The sequence below is a fragment of the Hyperolius riggenbachi genome, chromosome 1 (assembly GCF_040937935.1).
Source record: "Hyperolius riggenbachi isolate aHypRig1 chromosome 1, aHypRig1.pri, whole genome shotgun sequence".
Lineage (NCBI taxonomy): Eukaryota > Metazoa > Chordata > Amphibia > Anura > Hyperoliidae > Hyperolius > Hyperolius riggenbachi.
This window is the reverse complement of record NC_090646.1, coordinates 601,011,659-601,027,005: the sequence shown is the minus strand read 5'-3', so window position 1 is coordinate 601,027,005 and position 15,347 is coordinate 601,011,659. Positions and strand designations below refer to the sequence as shown.

At 46.6% G+C, this 15,347-nt stretch overlaps 1 protein-coding gene across 2 annotated transcripts in view; it reads right to left on the bottom strand.

The window, feature by feature from the left end:
• The window catches only part of EMB (embigin), a 66,793-nt gene that overhangs the window by 12,972 nt on the left and 38,474 nt on the right, over positions 1–15,347 (bottom strand). For both annotated transcript variants that reach the window (XM_068271778.1, XM_068271777.1), the window contains exons 2-4: positions 9,362–9,445; positions 6,349–6,541; positions 2,630–2,718 (exon numbers count right to left, since the gene is read on the bottom strand). In XM_068271778.1, the coding sequence (XP_068127879.1) occupies positions 2,630–2,718; positions 6,349–6,541; positions 9,362–9,437 (358 nt within the window). In that variant the 5' untranslated portion in view covers positions 9,438–9,445. The remainder of the gene's footprint in view (positions 1–2,629; positions 2,719–6,348; positions 6,542–9,361; positions 9,446–15,347) is intronic.

Genomic DNA, 15,347 nt, shown 5'->3' with positions numbered 1-15,347 from the left:
AGTCGGAGTTGGAGTCGGAGTCGAGGAGTCGGAGTCTGGGTAATTTTGGGCACCCGGAATCGGAGTTGGAGTCGTGGTTTCAGAAACTAAGGAGTTGGAGGCGGGAGTCGGAGTCGCATGATTTTTGTACAAAATCCACAGCCCTGTTAAGTATTAGACTAAGGAGTCGGAGTCGAGGAGTCGGAGTCTGAGCAATTTTGGGTACCCGGAGTCGGAGTCGTGGTTTCAGAAACTGAGGAGTCGGAAGATCTTTGTACCGACTCCACAGCCCTGATTAACACGCTGTTGACTTTGCAGCGGCTAAGCGGCCGATCAGACACTTCTGACGCGACGCTGTAAGTGTGCTAAACCCCATTCCCTTGCATTGCGGTAAAACAGGGTAATGCAGCGCAGCTTTGCAAGTCAAGTGTAAAAGGGGCCTAGAACAGACACTATTATGCTTGCACATCACACAACAATGAAAAGTCTTTATTTCACATAGAGCTGCTGAAGAAATTAACTTCTCTGTGTTCTGTTTTGTTTAGCCAGATCAAAATGCCTAATTAGTTCTTATCAGCAGCTGTGAATAGACTGCAGGAGCTCTGCCCATCAAGATCTCCTCATACAGTAAACACAGAGGCCTAACCTTGTGAAAGCTCCATGTAAAGTAAAACCAAATTGTCATGAATTGTCATGAAGAAAAAATGTTGTCCATAAAGGTTATCATATTGTGGCTAATCATTTAGAGCAGAGAGGAAACTTTGAGTTTAGTTCCAAATAACCAAATAAACAATACTAGTTGCCTGGCAGCCCTGTTGATCTATTTGGCTGCAGTAGTGCCTGAATAATACCAGAAACAAGCATGCAGCTAATCTGTCAGATCTGACAATAATATCAGAAACACCAGATCTGCTGCATGCTTGTTCAGGGTCTATGGCTAAAAGTATTAGAGGCAGAGGATCAGCAGGACTGCCAGGTAATTTGGACCCAAATTAAAAATACAAGATTTCAGAAATAAAATCTATTTATTAAATTATAATAATAAATAGCAGCCTTTTTTCAGCTGCATGATGACAAATATAAAATATTTTACATTTATTGGAGGAACCCCTCCCTTCCTTTCATATTGCCGGGACAGAATCCGGCACACTGGTGGAGTAGAACGGGGTGCGGCAAAGGAGGAATTGCTAATGGCTGCCACCTGTATAACCCTAGGTATGAAAAGAGAAGGGTGAAAAGCATGCACTGAAATGTTCATAGGTTTGAAGGACTGTTTATTTATCTTTATATGTGTCAGAGTGGTGCTACTAAATATTTTGAATTAAAAAATTGTTTGGTTTGGGTCCGCTTTAAAAGGGAATAAATACAGCAGCCTCCATATACCTCTCGCTTCATTTGTCCTTTAAAGGAATCATCAGGCGAAACTAAATCCCATTTACTTACCTGGGGCTTTCTCCAGCCCCCTGCAGCTGACCTTGAGGTTGTCCTTACTGTGCCTGTGTGAAGCAACACTGTCAATCAAGCTCACGTTGTCCGCTGAGTACTGTGCAGGTGCAGTGGTTCTGCACCTGCGCAGTACAACGCGGACAACCGGGCTTGATTGACAGCCTTGCTTCATGCAGGCACAGTAAGGACGACCTCAAGGTCGTCCTCTGCACCTTGCGGGGACCCCAGGCCGGCGGAGGAGAGCAGAGCTGTCTGCATGGGACAGACAGCTGCGAGGGGCTGGAGGAATCCTCAGGTAAGTAAATGGGATTTTGTTATTTTTCGCCTGATGATTCCTTTAAAGTGAACCTAAAGTCAAGTTAAAAAAATGAGATTAACTCACCTGGGGCTTCGCTCAGCCCCCTGCAGCCGATCGGTGCCCTCGCAGCCCCGCTCCGATGGTCCAGGACGCGCCGGCGAACACTTCCGGTTTGGCCGTCTCCGGCCGACAGGCATGGGAACGCGAGTGATTCTTTGCGTTCCCAGCCTGTATATCGCCCCCTATGCTGCTATTGCGGCCTCCTGCCTGTCGGCCGGTGACAGCCAAACCGGAAGTGTTCGCCGGCGGGTCCTGGACCATCGGAGCGGGGCTGCGAGGGCACCGATCGGCTGCAGGGGGCTGAGGGAAGCCCCAGGTGAGTTAATCTCATTTTTTTAACTTAACTTTAGGTTCACTTTAAGCCCTATCCTATAGAGCCATATCAATCCCTGCCATGCACTGATGAGGACCAAAAGTCTGAAACAGGCTGTCTGCATGTTGGGTATATGTGGCTCTGTAACAGGCTATAGGTTTGCTATACACCAGCGGTTCTGGATGTAAGCCTGAATTCAGGGGCATCAAGAGATCATTAGCATGTTCAGTAGGGGTGCAAATATCTTCTGTTTTAAGAAGGCAAATCATGCTAAGCACGAAATTGAAGATAAATAGAGGAAATCACAATCACAGGGAATTTGCAATGCCAATGATAATTACTAGTGTGAAAAATTCAGGATTACAAATATTTTTGGCAGGTTTAATATTTCACATGTGCTGTGTTTTTTCTCTGTCCCACTGGAACTCATTTTTTAAAATAGCCCTATTGCACTATAGCTGAAATTTGCTGTAATTGCAATATTGGATTCATAAAAACTGCATGAAAAAATGTTGCAAGAGTGTTCATCTTACCTGTTATGAAAAAAGTAGCTTTTGTTTCTGGAGTGGAAAGGAAAACACAGGTATAATTTCCAGCCCCAGACGCATTTTCCACAAATAGACTACATGCAAGAATAACAGAATGAGACAATGTATAAAGCTGAGCTTCAGTCAGACGTAACAATATCACAAATGTACTGACATATGAAATAAAAGAAACAATAAATTACATTCTTAAAGTGGTATGGAACTCAACATTTCTTATTTGCTCTAAAAGATTATTTACAGCATAAAACCTACTACCAGAAAAAAACAATTGGTAGCAGAACAGCACTCGAACAGTTAAATACGGCACTTTCTTCCTCAGTGGGAAGCTTAGCTAGGATGCTGAAATGATTACATTATCTTGTTTGTTTTCTTATCAGCCACTACTAGTAAACACTGCTAAGCAGTGTTTCAGCTAAATAAAAGCATGAAGTATACACAGAAGACACATTCTCAATGGCTACATTATAATATAACAATACAGCACCTATGCAATAAATTACAATGGCAGCTTTCAGAGCAGATTAACAGTAATCAGATATTGTACATTAACACTCATAATATGGAAAATATTCGTTGCATGTATCCATTGGTCTCGTTATCACTGCTCTTTTCTCTCTATACTTCACATGAGCCCGTTTGTGGTTTACGATATGTAAACAAAGCAGCAGACAATGGAAAGAATGGAAAGACCAAACAATTCTGTTAAGGTAGCCATACACTGGTCGATTTGCCATCAGATTCGACCAACAGATAGATCCCTCTCTGATCGAATCTGATCAGAGAGGGATCGTATGGCTACCTTTACTGCAAACAGATTGTGAACCGATTTCAGCCTAAAACCGTTCACAATCTGTTGTGGTGGTGGTGCTGCCGCCGCTCCCCCCCCCCCGCCCGCATACATTACCTGCTCCGCCGGCGCGACTCCCGGGTCTCTCTCCGCTCTTCGTCTCCGCTCTGGTCTCCGGCTCCAGCATGCTTCACTTCTTCCTGCCCGGCAGGAAGTTTAAACAGTAGAGCGCCCTCTACTGTTTAAACTTCCTGCCGGGCAGGAATAAGTGAAGGCATGCCGGAGACCAGAGCGGAGAAGAGCGGAGACGAGCGGGGGCAGTCGCGCCGGCGGAGCAGGTAATGTATGCGGGCTCTATTGCGTCGGTCGTCGGGCACTCGAACGCCGCTAGCGATGCACTCTTTACCCGCGCGCGATCGACGGTAATTTTCCGCACGGCGCGATCGACGGGATCGGACGAAATGAATCGAAATTCGGCGTGTAGCGCGAACGATTGGCAGCAGATTCGATCCCAGTGATCGAATCTGCTGTCGCAACGGCGGTAAATCGGGCCAGTGTATGGCCAGCTTTACCCTCCACAGATACCAGATACCTTATTTTTATGTATTTATTTTTGGCAAGACTTTAAAGAAGAACTATAATCCAGGATTGAAATTCGTCCCAATCAGTAGCTGATACCCCCTTTTCCACATCAAATCTTTACTTTTTCTATAATATATCATCAGGGACATCTGTATGGCTGATATTGTGGTAAAACCCCTCGCACAGTGTGATGTCATGACCATGGCCCTGACAGTTTGCTGTCTGTGAACCTTGTAGCATTATGGGAAATAACGGCTTTTTCCAACTGCCAAGCAAGCAGCATCTCCCTCTGTGCATAGCACTCTCAGAAACAAACATTTCGAAGATCACCTGGCAGGATTAAAGATGTTCAATTTCAGGCTGTAAATCAGGGAGAGGAAAGCCTTTACAATGGGAAAACACTGACTTAAAGGGATACTTAAGTCAAGGGGAAAAATGAGTTTAACTCACCTGGGGCTTTCCTCAGCCCCCTGCAGCCGATCGGTGCCCTCGCAGCCCCGCTCAGATGCTCCTGCACCCGCCGGTGAACACTTCCGGTTTAGCCGTCACCGGCCGACAGGCATGGGAACTCGAGTGATTCTCCGCATTCCCAGCCATAATATCGCCCCTATGCTGCTATTGCGGCCATGAAGCCGCAATAGCAGCATAGGGGGTGCTATTGTGGCTGGGAACGCGAAGAATCACTCGTGTTCCCATGCCTGTCGGCCGGTGACGGCGAAACCGGAAGTCGCCGCCGGAGGGTCCAGGAGCATCAGAGCGGGGCTGCGAGTGCACCGATCGGCTGCAGGGGGCTAAGGAAAGCCCCAGGTGAGTTAAACTCATTTTTCCCCCTTGACTTAAGGTTCACTTTAAAGGGGCACTATGGCAAAAAAAATGTAAAATTGAAAATATGTGCAAACACAGACAAATAAGAAGTACGTTTTTTCCGGAGTAAAATGAGCCATAAATTACTTTTCTCCTGTTCTGTTGCTGTCACTTACAGTAGGTAGTAGAAATCTGACAGAAGCAAAGTTTTGGACTAGTCCCTCTCTTTATAGGGGATTCTTAGCAATGCTTTTATTCTTTATAAAGATACTAGTAGATCCAAGCTTGTTAAAAAACGGGCACTAGGGTCTGTTTCTCGCCGCCGCATGTTACTGTGTAAGCGCACACTCCCAGCGCCGCACGCACACCCGGCCCCCTGGCTCCGTCCTCCTGTTTCTGTGAGGCTGGGTCCGTGCTGCGCACATGCGCAGTACCAAAAAGCACAGACTAGCTACACAGAGACAGCACACGCAGGGACACAGGGGTTTTATTAGAGAGGATTCCCTAAAAAGGATTTAAACAATCATGCTGACCAGCCTCCCTGCTCGCTACACAGTTTTTTCGCAGTTGGACAGAGCAACTGCCAATCACTAAGTGCTTTTGAAAATAAATAAATCCCTGAGAATCCCCTATAAAGAGATGGACTTGTCCAAAACCTGTCACTTCTGTCAGATTTCTATTACCTACTGTAAGTGACATTAACATAGGATAAAGGTAATTTATGGCTCATTTTACTCTGGAAGAAATGTACTTCTTACTTGTATATGTTTGCACATATTTTAAATTTTACCATTTTAGCTATAGTGCCCTTTAATAATCTATAGATGGAAAAAAAAGAATTTTACTCATTACATTATTGGCATTACAGTTCTTCTTTAAGCTCAGCCTTAATTGGAACCGCTTTATCAATGTTCCTTTATGTCAGAGGGCCACACCCGTATATAAGAATATTCCTACATCCTGTTCTCTCCAACAGAATCGTTGCTCCTAGACTCGTCGGGCTTCTAAGTCAAGGAGGTCAACCAAAAACATTTGTGCAGATGCCCTTATTATACAGAAAAACTCAAACATGCTAAATGGACCAGTGCACACCAAACAGCGGTAGCGTAATCGCCAACGATCAGCGCTTTTTGAAGTGATTTTTCTAGGTGATTCTAGGCATATGCCTAGCGATTTTCTAATCATGCCTAGCGGTTTTTACAGCGTTTTGGTGTAGAGTTTTTTTTATTTTATGTTACAGTAGAGCTGTAACTGAACAGCTTCTGTAACAAAAACGCTTTGAAAATCGCTCTGATCTAGTGTTTTCAGAGCAATGTTCCACTTTCCTGTACTTAACATTGCAGCAGAACCGACTCAGAAATCAGCAAAAATGTCCCGAATTTGCGTTTGGGAAAAAAAAAAATCACTGCAGTGTGCACCATCCCATTGAAATACATTAGCCAAGTGCTTTTCAAAGCGCAAGCGTTTTTAAAAATGCTCAGAAGCGCTCTTGGTGTGCACCAGCCCTATGTCTGACATCTGCAATACTCACTCCAATGTGGTGCTCCATTCACTGTCAGTGGTGTTGTAGGTATAACGCTCATTGCTGACCTCTTCCTCGCCATGCTTCCAAGTCACATTGGAAATCTGCTGACCTCCAGAGTCTCTCTGCAGACCACACTTCAGCTTCAGGTGTGTAGGGCTGTCTAGAGTTACGTTCCCTACCAGTTCTGGGGATGATAGTCCTGCAAGGATACAAGTAAAACTGGTGAACAGAGGACCTCTTATGGCTCCCGCGGCAGATAATGTTAATGTGGTCTAACCGTCTAAGGGAATGAACAAAAGCCTCTTCCAGCAGCCACCTTAAAGTGGACCTGAACTCTTGCACAGGACAGAAGGAAAACATAGAGAAATGCAGCCTGTATGTATTTAGAGAGTTTAGCCTGTCTAATTCCCCCTTCATCTGTATCTAATCACAAGTTGTAGTTTGATCACCCCCCTGTGTCACATGACTTCCACAGCAGAGATGGCAGATAAGCTCACATGAAAAGCACAGGGTGTAAACAATATGTCTGCTTTTATGAATCAGGAAGTAGAAACAGTGCAGATTTATGGGAGAATTTGTATCAGATGTAACAAACAAATGTTTTTGTTTAAAGGTTATCATGCTGTTGTGTATCTTTTAGAGCAGAGAGGACGTTCTCAGTTCAGGTCCGCTTTAAGCTCCACATCATACAAGAGAAAAACTTTAACCCAAGATTAAACTTCCTCCCAATCTTTAGCTGATTCCCCCTTTCCTACAGGAAATCTTTACTTTTTCTCTAACAGATCATCAGGGAGTCTGTATGGCTGATATTGTGGTTAAACCCCTCCCACAGTGTGATGTCATGACCATGGTCCTGACAGTTTCCTGTCTGTGAACCTCGTTGAATTGTGGGAAATAACGGCTTTGTCCAACTGCCAAGAAAGCGATATAGCCGCTGTGCTTAGAACTCTCAGAGTTACAGATTACCCAGCAAGCTCATGGTGAACCAGAACTCCTAGAAGCGTGTAAGGGGTTACAAAGAACCAAAAAGCCATCTTACTAAAATGTTATGCTAAACAAAAGTCTGCCTGCTTAAAGAGAGTCTGAAGCGAGAATAAATCTCGCTTCAGACCTCATAGATAGCAGGGGCACGTGTGCCCCTGCTAAAACGCCACTATCCCGCGGCTTAACCCCCCAAATCCGCTCCGTACAGCGGGGGAGCGCTTCCTGGTTGGGGCAGGGCTAACCGCCGCAGCCCTGCCCCACGCGCGTCTGTCAGCGCGTATCTACGCCTCTCCCCCGCCCCTCTCAGTCTTCCTTCACTGAGAGGGGCGGGGGAGAGGCGGCGATGAGCCGCTGACAGACGCGACTGGAGGCAGGGCTGCAGCCGTTAGCCCTGCCTCCAAGAAGCCATAAATCACGACCAAATCTGCGACCAAGTGTTGCAGTGGTCGCTTTGGGGGTGAAGGGACCCCCGTTAAGCCGCGCTATAGCGGCGGTTTAGCAGGGGCACACATGCCCCTGCTAACTATGAGCTCTGAAGCGAGATTTATTCTCGCTTCAGAGTCTCTTTAAAACAGAAGGTATTTGCAATTATTCAGATTGGAGTGAGCATATGATGTTTCCCACGATGCATCACTGCTGAATAAACAAATCATAAAAAACAAAGCATGGCATGAATTAATGAAGTCCTTCTGATCGGAGGGCAGCGCATGACAACAAAACAACTTAACTTGCAGTCTTCACCACTGGGAATAGGAGGCACGGATCTACGCAGCTCTGATCATGTGCGTAGCCTGGGAGTTCTAATTGATGGGGATTTAAACTTTAGAACTCAAATCTCTGCTGTGGTGAAATCATCCTATTTTCACCTGAAGAACATTGCAAAAATCAGGCACCTCATCCCCCCAGAAGATCTGCCAACCTTAGTCCATGCCTTCATCACATCCCGACTGGACTACTGCAATGCTCTCTACACTGGCCTTCCAAAAAAGGTCTTGTACCGCCTACAGCTGATACAGAGTACTGCTGCCAGACTGCTAACTAACCAACCCCGTCACTGCCACATAACGCCAGTCCTGCACTCCCTTCACTGGCTACCTATAGAATGTAGGGTCCTATTCAAGATCGGCCTACTGACATTTGAATCACTGAATAATCCGGGCCCTGGATACATGAAAGATATGTTGCAGCTGCGTAGCAATCCTCGCATTCTCAGATCCACAGGTTCTAATAATCTAGTCATACCCAGAGTCCACTTGGAAACTTTTGGTCCCAGAGCCTTTTGTCATGCTGCCCCTACGTTTTGGAACTCCTTACCTCAACAGATCAGGACAGCTCCATCCCTGGCCGTGTTTAAATCCAGACTGAAAACCCACCTGTTCAGTTTGGCATTTGCAGAAATATAGCCTTTGTTGTGTGAATACTTCGTCCTACTACCAATTACTGAATCTGAGAGAGCCTAAGCGCTTTGAGTCCTATGGGAGAAAAGCGCTATAGAAATGTTATTGTATTGTAGTGTGGGGCGAGCAGTGTCGGAGCTGGATCACGCTGACGCTGCATACAGGAAGACAGCAAGCAGCGACTGGACGCACTGCACTGAGGTCCGCGGCCAGGGTGTTTTGGTCTGTTATCTCGGCTTGAAGTGTAATAAACTCTCTTTTACCGGATTCCTGAGGCTGCCGCATATGATGTACAGTACAGATGTATGTCTGTGATATGCAGAGTTCAAGCAACCATCTGGTGAGTGGATTCACGAGGGGGGATTGCTTTGCCCTGTGTCTGTAACCAGGTGGTGGCACATCCCTGAGGAGTGCAGCACAAGGTGTCATTGTGTTTTTAATCAAACAGTATTGAGCACTATGTGGGTTATTTTATTTGCATTTTAGTGTACTGTCCGTTCTGTTTTGAATCAAGGTGGACTATTGGAAGCGCAGTCTTTTTTGGAACTTGGGGCGAGCAGTGTTAGGTTAGAGGGTAGACTGTCTCTGCAACATGATGATCGACCAGATTTACTATAGATTTTTCCTGCGCACTGTACCTGGTATAGACAGGCTGTGTACTTTTGCTGAATTGTCAGCGGTTTTGGTAGTTTTCGCAGAGGACGGGGCTGTCATATCAGTACCTGGGAAAGAATAAACAGAGATAATAAACACATGGTTACATTGGGCCGCATTCATTTGATGTAATCGCAGACTAACATGTTCTAGGCTTAACCTCTAGTGCACATCTCACAGATCAATAGTACTCATTTTACTAAAAGTCTCATTCATTTGTGCAGCCTCCTTGACGTTCACACAGCTTAACTCCTTGTGTGGTCAGAAAAAGAAAACCCTAGCAGGGAAATGCAATGATTTGGATCATACAACACAACACACCACCACACAACACACCATGCAACACACCACCACACAACGCACCACGCAACATACCACCACACAACACACCACATAACACACCACCACACAACACACCACGCAACATACCACCACACAACACACCACACAACACACCACCACACAACACACCACGCAACACACCACACACCACACAACACATCACGCAACACACAACACACCACCACACAACACATCACGCAACACACAACACACCACCACACAACACACCACGCAACACACCACCACACAACACACCACCACACAACACACCATGCAACACACCACCACACAACACAACACACCACCACGCAACACACCACCACACAACACATCACGCAACACACAACACACCACGCAACACACCACCACACAACACACCACGCAACATACCACCACACAATACACCACCACGCAACACACCACCACGCAACACACAACACATCGTAGACTAACATGTTCTAGGCTTAACCTCTAGTGCACATCTCACAGATCAATAGTACTCATTTTACTAAAAGTCTCATTCATTTGTGCGGCCTCCTTGACGTTCACACAGCTTAACTCCTTGTGTGGTCAGAAAAAGGAAACCCGAGCAGGGAAATGCAATGATTTGGATCATACCACACAACACACCACCACACAACACACCACGCTACACACCACCACACAACACACCACCACACAACGCACCACGCAACATACCACCACACAACACACCACATCACCACGCAACACACCACCACGCAACACATCCCGCAACACACCACCACACAACACACCACCACACAACACATCACGCAACACACAACACACCACCACACAACACACCACCACACAACACACCACGCAACACACCACCACACAACACACCACCACACCACACACCATGCAACATACCACCACACAACACACCACCACACAACACAACACACCACCACACAACACACCACGCAACACACCACCACACAAGACACCACGCAACATACCACCACACAATACACTACCACACAACACACCACGCTACACACCACCACACAACACACCACACAACACACCACGCAACACACCACCACACAACACACCACCACACAACACACCACGCAACACACCACCACACAAGACACCACGCAACATACCACCACACAACACACCACACAAGACACCACGCAACATACCACCACACAATACACCACCATGCAACACACCACCACACAACACACCACCTTACAACACACCACTACACAACACACCATGCAACATACCACCACACAACACAACACAACACCACACAACACATCACGCAACACACCACGCAACACACCACCACACAAGACACCACGCAACATACCACCACACAATACACCACCACACAACACACCACAAAAGACACCACGCAACATACCACCACACAATACACCACCACGCAACACACCACCACGCAACACACCACCACTCAACACATCACGCAACACACAACACACCACCACACACCACCTCACAACACACCACACAACACGCAACAAACAGACGAAACAATAAAGGTAAACAATGCTATGCTTTCAGTAAGCATTTAAAAGTATTAATTGGATCTCAACGTGTTTAGAAACTATGCAAATGGTCTATTCACATGCATGGATCAATTGGCTTATGGGTTAGGGATGCTCATTTGGATTCAGCGGAAATTAAAGTTCCGCGTTTCCAATCAGAAATCGGAAAAAAACGGATTTCTGTGGAAATACCAGATTACCACAACTTGGTACTTTTAGCCCAATTGCAGAACTCGGAAGCATTAGACCAATCAGAGAATGAAAAAAACATGGCCAAAAAATGATTATTCAGAAACGGAATTGGAAAGCAGAAATCGGAAATCCGCAAAATCAGTAATCGGCATTGGCGGAAATCAGAATTTGCGCGGAAATCGAAAAATCAGCATTTCCAGCCATGCCTATTATGGGTTACAAGAATTATAGGACACTTATAACATCTGTGATGAATCACAGAGTTTGTCCTCTGTTTCTTTGTGCTTGAACAGTTTTTATTATCAGGACATACTGTATTTTTGGACTATAATACTCACTTTTTCTCCCCCAAAAGTGGGGGGGAAAAGTCACTGCGTCTTATAGTCCAAATGCAGGAAGTTTCTGACCTGTGAACACTTGCCAATACCAACCTCCAACCCATCGCAATGTTAGGGACTCCCTGTACTGTGCCCATGCAGGAGGACACAGGGGGACAAACGGAGGACACAAATGGGCATAGAGGAGGACACAAGGGGACACAAAGGGATATAGAGGAGAACACAAGGAGGATGGAGACACAAAGGGGCATAGAGGAAGACACAAGGGGGGCACAAAGGGGCACAGAGGAAGACACAAGGGGACACAAAGGGGCACAGAGGAAAACACAAGGGGACACAAAGGGGTATAGAGGAGGACAGAGGCGGACACATGGGGGACACAGGAAGACACAAGGGGGGGGCAGATGATGACACAAGGAGGACAGAGGTGGACACATGGGGGACACAGGAGGACACAAGGGGGGAAGAGGACACAAGGAGGACAGAAGCGGACACATGGGGGCCACAGGAGGACACAAGGGGGACACAAGGGGGGTTGAGGAGGACACAAGGGGGGCAAAGGTGGACACATGGGAGACACAGGAGGACACAAGGGGGGCAGACGAGGACACAAGATGGGCAGAGGCGGACACATGGGGGACACAGGGGGGGCAGAGGCGGACACATGGGGGGCACAGGAGGACACATGGGGGACACAGGAGGACAAAAGGGGGGCAGAGGCGGACACATGGGGACACAGGAGGACACATGGGGCACACAGGAGGACACAAGCGGGACAGAGGCGGACACAGGATGGACAGAGGAGGACACAGGGAGACACAAGGAGGACAGAGGAGGACACAGGGGGACACAAGAGGCGCAAGGGGGCACAAGGTACAAAGGGGGCATAATACACAAGATGCAGCTTCACCATGGATGCACCAGGTTTAGTATATATTTTTTCCTCTGTTTTTTGTCCTCTAAACCTGCGTCTTATAGTCCGAAAAATACAGTATATATAATTATACTGTACATATAATAATATAATTTCTCCGGTAACAGTCATGTTCCTTCATATTTTAATTGTTTTGTGGGCCTTTCAACTTGCATGACCAATGTAACTGAATGGTAAACTCCCTTCCATGGTCTTTAAATAGGTACTGCAATGACATATAGTAGAATGTGATACAATATTTAGGATACCTAACACTATGTAGGTTGGTTTCAGCATCAGAAAACACTTCCTATATCTACAGTGGTTTGCAAAAGTATTCAGCCCCCTTGACGGTTTCCACATTTTGTCACATTACTACCACAAACATGAATTGTAATTCCACGTGAAAGACCAATACAAAGTGGTGTACATGTGAGAAGTGGAACGAAAATCATACATGATTCCAAACATTTAAAAAAATATAACTGCAAAGTGGGGTGCATATATTGCTGTATACTGATATGTAACCCCGCCCACCCAGTGACGTTTAGCCTGGGCTGTTTAGTGATGCAGCCTTTTGGCCCAGAGTACTCTGGGAGACCATGTGTTGTTTCTGCTCACTTCAAAACACACAACAAGCAAATATTCCTCAGTGATGCATTTAGTAAAGTTCTTTTCTACGGGTAAAGTGTACCTGTAGAGCAGGGGTCTCAAACTCGCGTCCCGCGGGCCATTTGCGGCCCTCGATACAATATTTTGTGGCCCGCACCGGCAAAAGCTTCCTTATAGTTCGCTTCAGTGCTCCAAAGTAATCCGCCGAATCCCCAACGCTAAACGAGGGCTGCAGAGCCCCCAAATCTCCCGGGGGGCAATCCGCCGGCATTTCCTGGAAGGGGCAGAGCTTTCAGCTTCAGCTCTTCCCCTCCTGAAGTCAATCGCCGCACGGATCGCCGCCTCTCCCCGCCCCTCTCTGTGAAGGAAGAGTGAGAGGGGCGGGCAGAGGCGGCGATGCGCCACGATTGACGTCAGGAGGGGCAGAGCTGAAACTGAAAGCTCTGCCCCTTCCAGGAAATGCCGGCGGATTGCCCCCTGGGTGATTTGGGGGCTCTGCAGCCCTTGTTTTGCGTCGGGGACATGACGGATTACTTGTAATGGGAGCACTGAAGCGAACTATAAGGTAAAATAAGCAAAATATAAGGTAAAATAAGCAAAATAGTTCGCTTCAGTGTGAATTTGATTTTGAAATAAAAATCAATGCAAGATACGGGGGGGGGGGGGGGGGACACGGGGGATGGGGGGGATGCGGGATGGGGGGCGGGAGCTGCTGATTGTGAAATCCCTTATGCGGCCCAGCCTCATCCTGACTTTGCCTCCTGTGGCCCCCAGGTAAATTGAGTTTGAGACCCCTGCTGTAGAGGAAATAAGTGCCCCCCAAACAAACAAAACGCAGATCCTGCTTTGCATGTGAACAGGGTGCAGAGGAGGAGGAGGCAGGTAAGTATGACAGTATGTAAATTTGGAATAATTTTATGCACTGCTTTTGAATTTAAAGTGTACCCGAGGCGACATGTGACATGATGAGATAAACATGTGTATGTACAGTAGAAAACATATTAATAAACAGGCTGTTATACTTGTTTTACTTTGCTGCCTGAAAGAGTTAATTTTTAGGCATGGAAGTGACAGCTTCTGTCTTGTCTGTACCTTGTCGTGAATATAGTAGACTTCACTGATAAGAAAATGACAACCATAAAAGTTTTCCTGGCAGAATACAACTTCCGAGGGCAGGGAGAGATAAAATACATGAACTATTGACCTTTTTTCTAACTCTGAGACACTTAACCACCCTGGCGTTCTATTAAGATCGCCAGGGCGGCTGCGGTAGGGTTTTTTTTTTAATTAAAAAAAAACTATTCCATGCAGCCAACTGAAAGTTGGCTGCATGAAAGCCCACTAGAGGGCGCTCCGGACACGTCATTCTGATCGCCTCCGGCGATCAGAATTAACAAGGAAGGCCGCAATGAGCGGCCTTCCTTGTTTTGCTTACCTCGTCGCCATGGTGACGAGCGGAGTGACGTCATGGACGTCAGCCGCCTCCGATCCAGCCCTTAGCGCTGGCCGGAACTGTTTGTTCCGGCTACGCTGGGCTCGGGCGGCTGGGGGGACCCTCTTTCGCCGCTGCTCGCGGCGGATCGCCGCAGAGCGGCGGCGATCAGGCAGCACACGCGGCTGGCAAAGTGCCGGCTGCGTGTGCACCTTTTTATTTCAGTCTTTTTATTTCAGCCTCCGGCGGTGATGGACGAGCTGAGCTCGTCCATACCGCCCAGCAGGTTAATAGGCTGCCACCGGTTAGAGACAGTAAAACATTCAACCTACTTTGTAAATGTTTAAATATAAAAGAAAAGCATGGGATACTAAAAAAAAGTCATTTTTAGGAGTAGATGGATAGATATAATTGTTTATCTCATCAGTTTATTTTCACCTCAGGCTCACTTTAATTTCGGAATTATTTGTTGCATTATTCTGTACTAAATGGCAACTTAAAAACACATGTGATGTATGTTAATACTATGCATAAATATCAACTCTAAAAATGGATCGTTTTCTTGGTATACCCACAGTACTTAATGGGCATGGTGGA